Source organism: Ctenocephalides felis, unplaced genomic scaffold (genome assembly GCF_003426905.1).
Source record: "Ctenocephalides felis isolate EL2017-DRISC unplaced genomic scaffold, ASM342690v1 CF-g0.4_SCAFFOLD_01886, whole genome shotgun sequence".
Classification (NCBI taxonomy): Eukaryota; Metazoa; Arthropoda; class Insecta; order Siphonaptera; family Pulicidae; genus Ctenocephalides; species Ctenocephalides felis.
Genome location: NW_020538040.1, coordinates 129,562,254 through 129,567,383, shown reverse-complemented (window position 1 = coordinate 129,567,383; position 5,130 = coordinate 129,562,254). Strand labels below are relative to the sequence as shown.

At 35.4% G+C, this 5,130-nt stretch overlaps 1 protein-coding gene across 1 annotated transcript; it reads left to right on the top strand.

Moving 5' to 3' along the window:
- Window positions 1-309: 309 nt before the first annotated feature.
- LOC113375896 (ubiquitin-conjugating enzyme E2 2-like) lies at window positions 310-3,497 on the top strand. The gene is made up of 2 exons (XM_026615841.1): window positions 310-489; window positions 3,318-3,497. The coding sequence occupies exons 1-2, from the start codon at window positions 310-312 to the stop codon at window positions 3,495-3,497; spliced, it is 360 nt and encodes a 119-aa protein (XP_026471626.1).
- Window positions 3,498-5,130: the final 1,633 nt, after the last annotated feature.

Here is a 5,130-nt window from a genome sequence, read left to right as displayed (position 1 = left end):
CGAATCCATCAAATGCGCCAAAACAAATGCCAATACAATGTAAATAAACAAAAAACGTAAATGACATCAGATAAACAAAATAATTTTATTTGCATACCAATAGTTTTTGATCTGAGTTCGTAAAAAGCGCCAATATAATGTACATAACGAAAAAAGTTGAACAGACAAAAACTAAATCATTAAAATCGATATTCTGTAAACTAATATATTTAAATGCGATATTTTTAATTATTTGTTTATGTCCTAAACTCAAATGCTCTAAGCCGATATACTGATTACAAAGTGCGTTCTCGAGCAAGAAGACGTCTCATGACTGATTTCAAAAGATTGGAAAATGAGCCCCTGATTGGAATTACTGGATCACTCTGGACGGACAATATAAAGCTCTGGAACGCGGTTATTTTCGGCGTAGAAGACACTCGTTTCAAGGATGACATCTTTAAATTAACCTTTGAATTTGCAGAGAAATATCTGCATAAGCCACCAATCGTGAGTTTTAGTTCGCAATTGGATTGTATAATATATGGCGTTGGTCGAATGTGCCTAGATATCTCTTGCAGAAAAAGTGGAGTTCCACTTATGAATTTTCATCTACCCTGACTCCAATACAAAATTTGTCGGGCAAATAAAAATGGCTATTAAAGGGCTATTAAATTTTTGTTAATTATTTTATCTGTATTTATACTGTAATATAAGAATATTATATAAAATGCGTTTGAAGATTTTATCAAAACAGCACATAATTGTATATTACTGTCATTAGCTATAGTAATTTCGCAATCTACTTTATTTTTACTTACAAGATGCCATAATAACCGGTTCTGTCTTTTCATTAGCATTTAACATCATCATCATAATCAGTTCTGTCTTTGCAAATTAGTTTATATGTGAAAATAAAGTGTTTGAAAGTCAATCATTTCCTGTAGAACATTTCCTAATGATTTTCTTAATACTTTATAAAAAAAGTAAAAAAATGCCATTTGGCGGTCAAAAATTAACATTAGACACATGTGCATCAAATCATCAGATATTTTATAGACATATATTATATATAATATATTTGTGCATTTTGAAACAAATATGAAATTTTAAGATATAAAATTGAACTTGAAACAATTACACACTATAAGTGAGCTAAAATTTGACCTTTGTTGCTGATTTTTTTTTAATTTAATTTGATTTGATTAAACTTGATAAATACTCGCGTTGATTAGATTTTCTCGACGATCGACCGAGCCTTTTCTTTAGAATTTTAGAAAATTGGGCAAACATTTCCGCCCACGTTAAAATTTTGAACTGATTTTATATATTCAAGAACTATTACAAAGATATCAGTTGGGAATCATGCCAATTATATTTCAGTAAAGATGGTTATGGTTTAAATATTATGGGCCTGGGACGACGTGGGCTATCGCCAATTAATAACGGATTCAATCCCAACCTCGATAACAAGCAGTATCATATCAAATTTTTATTGGAAATTATATAGATCTCAAATCTAATTTCAAGTAAAAATCTTTTTTTGCGGGCATTACAGGCAAATCCAAACCTATTAGATATGCATGTCCGGTACTCAATACCGGTATTTATACAGGAGTATCGGTATTACCGTATTTTCTCACGTAGTTTATAAGCTGTACAGAGCACTGGTCATTACTAAGTAACTTGTAAAAACAGCGTTGTTAGTAGACAATCCATTAATTGTCCTTACTCTATCTAGATTTAGTTTCATTTTTATACTGAATGCCATCAGAAGACAACCCTCCGGTCGTCATTCTAACTGGGATATTACCGGCTATTTTCACTTGGAAACGTATTGCTATCTATATTTCCAAGTAAAAACCGTTGTCACTACTGCTTGACAACAGGCTGCTCGATGCGGGCATCGAAACCGGGACCTCTTAACTGCTTACCTACGGGCGCGCCAATTACTGGTATTTTCATGAAAATTGAATATATTACACACATGGGGCGTAAACATAGAACAAATACAATTTAAAGGTGGTAGTGCCTTCTGCTACTTTATTTCCAAATTCCGAATTGGAATTGGTAATGGTCAGAAAGTAAGCACCCATTTTGAAGTGTTTTTCAAAATTTTTAAGTCAGTACAGTATTCTTCACATTAATAAATTCAGTGCGCATCATAATACAAACGCCGGAATTCCCGGGCACAAAGAACAAGAACCAGTAGTAATTAGTAATTAAACTAGCTGTAAGTGGAATTCTGTCTTAAGGCAATTAAGGCATCGTGCCTTAAGGCAAATTGCTGGAACTTCCCGTACCAAAAATTATTATTTTTAAACGATTGACATTTTTAAAAAAAATTTACTTCGAAAAAATAAGATGTTTAAGAAACTATAAATTGGACAAAAAATTACTTTTTTTTGAAAAAAAATTTTTTTAAAAAAAAATTTGTTTTTATTTTTTTTTTGTTTTTTTTTTTTGAAAAATTTTTTTTTTTTATTTTGACATATTGTGGAAGATCTGAACTTTCTTTTCAAAGCAATCGTACTGCTTTAACTGCATAGGGACAAAATATAAAGCGCGTAAGCGCCGCGTCGCTGTCTAACGCATAAGCATTGGTACGGAACCCATAGGAATGTTAACAAAATGTATACTTATTGTTAAAATCTCTATAAAATATCTGATAATTTGATGTGCATATGTCTAATGATCATTTTTGACCGCCAAATGGCTCATTTTTTTACTTTTTCCTTCATATCTCCGAAACCGCTAGAGCTACCTTCATGAAAATTTTATCGATTCTTAATCTTGTCAATACAAGTGAAATGTTTTTTGAATTATTCAAATCGGACGCTCCGTTCTCTCAAAAACTGAGTTACCGTTTTCGGCACTTTTTGCCCCATATCTTCGGAACGGCTAGACCTGTCTTCGCCAAAAACTAATCAGCACTTCTCCTTATCAATACGAATCGAATGTTTTTTGAATTATTCAAATCGGTTGATCCGTGTCGTCGACGAAAATTTGTATCCGCACATACATACACACACGTACATACATACATACATACACACACACACACACACATACACACACACACATACATCCATTTTTTCTAAGGTATGCCAAAATGTTCAGAAACCTCTGAAACGTAAAGATATATAAAAATTTTCATTTTCGATTTTTTTGCGATTACTATAACTTACCCTACGGAAAGTTAATACCCTACGGGAAGTTAATAAAGATACCTAAAAAATAATTTTTAGAACACAATACCTGAAGCCACAGTTACATAAAAATTTTGCCAAAAAGAACACGAAAAATTAAAGAACATATTGGGGGATTGTGATTTTCAGTTCTACACTTATACAATGCAGCAAGATATTCCAAAGAAAATGACGATAGCTGGCCTGAATCCTGACATAACTGAGGCGGTGGTTTTCCAAGAGCTGAAAGCCAAACAAATTAAGGTAAACCAGGTGGTTCAAATAAAGAAGAAAGAGTCGGACGGCAGTCAACGCAAACTTCCAATATAATAGTCCTTCTAGATAAGGAACAAGAAATATCCAAACTAAAAGAAATCAATAATATAGAAGAACACATATTTAATGGGAAAATTACAGGCCACACAATAAGACGATACAGTGCCCCAAGTGCCTAAACTTTGGCCACACTTCGTACACGTGCGACATACGCTACAGGTGCATAAAATGCACGAACGTGCACCCACCAGAAGTGTGCATGAAACCGTCAAACGAAAAACCAAAATGCGTGAACGGCCAAGACAATCACCCAGCTAACTACTCCAAATGCCCTGCTCTAATCAATTATAGAGCTAAAAGAGATAAAGATGCGCAAAAATAGACAAATAGCATACAGGCCAGCACCAACACCTGCGCCGCTGACGAGGAGCTTCTCGTCAGCTTTACAACCCACCAACGATGGCCATAACAACAGGTCTGTCTTTCCTGAACTCCCGGTACCATCATCACTAGGTACACCGTCGGTCTCCCAGAATGCATCGTCAAAGATCCAGCCAACACCAGAACGGATCCAGCCAGCATCCTCACAAATCCGGCCTACCACCAGCCAGTACGATCCAGACCTTGGTACACAAGAGGGACTTTTTACTGCTATGGGTGACCATCAAGAAGTTGTTTGCAGATCCTGAAGTAAGACAAATTTTCATTGAGCTTTATAAACTGACAGAGACATTGAACACAAATACGCCTTACAATGACAAATATACAACTATACTTAACTTTTTAACGACATGTCCATAAATCACACACGCAACATACACATAATGTACTTCAACTCCAACGGACTTAAAAACGTAGACGAACTGAAACAGACTATTACAAAATATGACCTGGACAAGTATACAAGATCGACAGACCGACAAACTGACGCGGATGGGAAAGCACTGCGATATTGATCAAGTCTAACATCAGACACGAGCAAGTGCCAAACCTGACAGCGGGCGGTTCTGAAGCAACAACTATCAATGTATACAAAATGACTGCAACTGATGGACCTACAAAACTTACTTGACTCAAATACAAACGTCTTAATGGCAGGAGACTTCAACGCGCAACATACATATTGAAACTGCAATTACAACAACGTGAACGGAACCCAACTTTACGAATATCTGACCAAATACAACACCACGGACGCACAACTACACTATCCTGAAACGCCGACCAGATACGCCACCGTACAGACTACCATCGCAGCACGATCGATTTAGCCTTGACAAAAAATCTTCACGTAACATCCGAACTCGTAACTAGAACACTTTTCAACTCTGACCATAACCCTTTTTTTATGACTATCTCTGACAGACTCGACGTCGATCATACTCCAGAACGCAACATTTTAGATTATTCCAGAGCCAACTGGCCACTTTTTAGAGACATTATTACATACAATATACGACACACGATACCCATAGAGAGCAATACAGACATAGAGGAGGCTGTGACACATCTGACACGGATGATCACGGACACCATTCAACACATAATACTGCTACAACACGCAAATACATCCATATTTGACACACTTCCCCAACAAATATTAATAAAAATTAAATTAAAGAACAATATAAATAACTGTGACAACATACTAGTGACAGACTACTTATATTTATAATGAGATACGTGA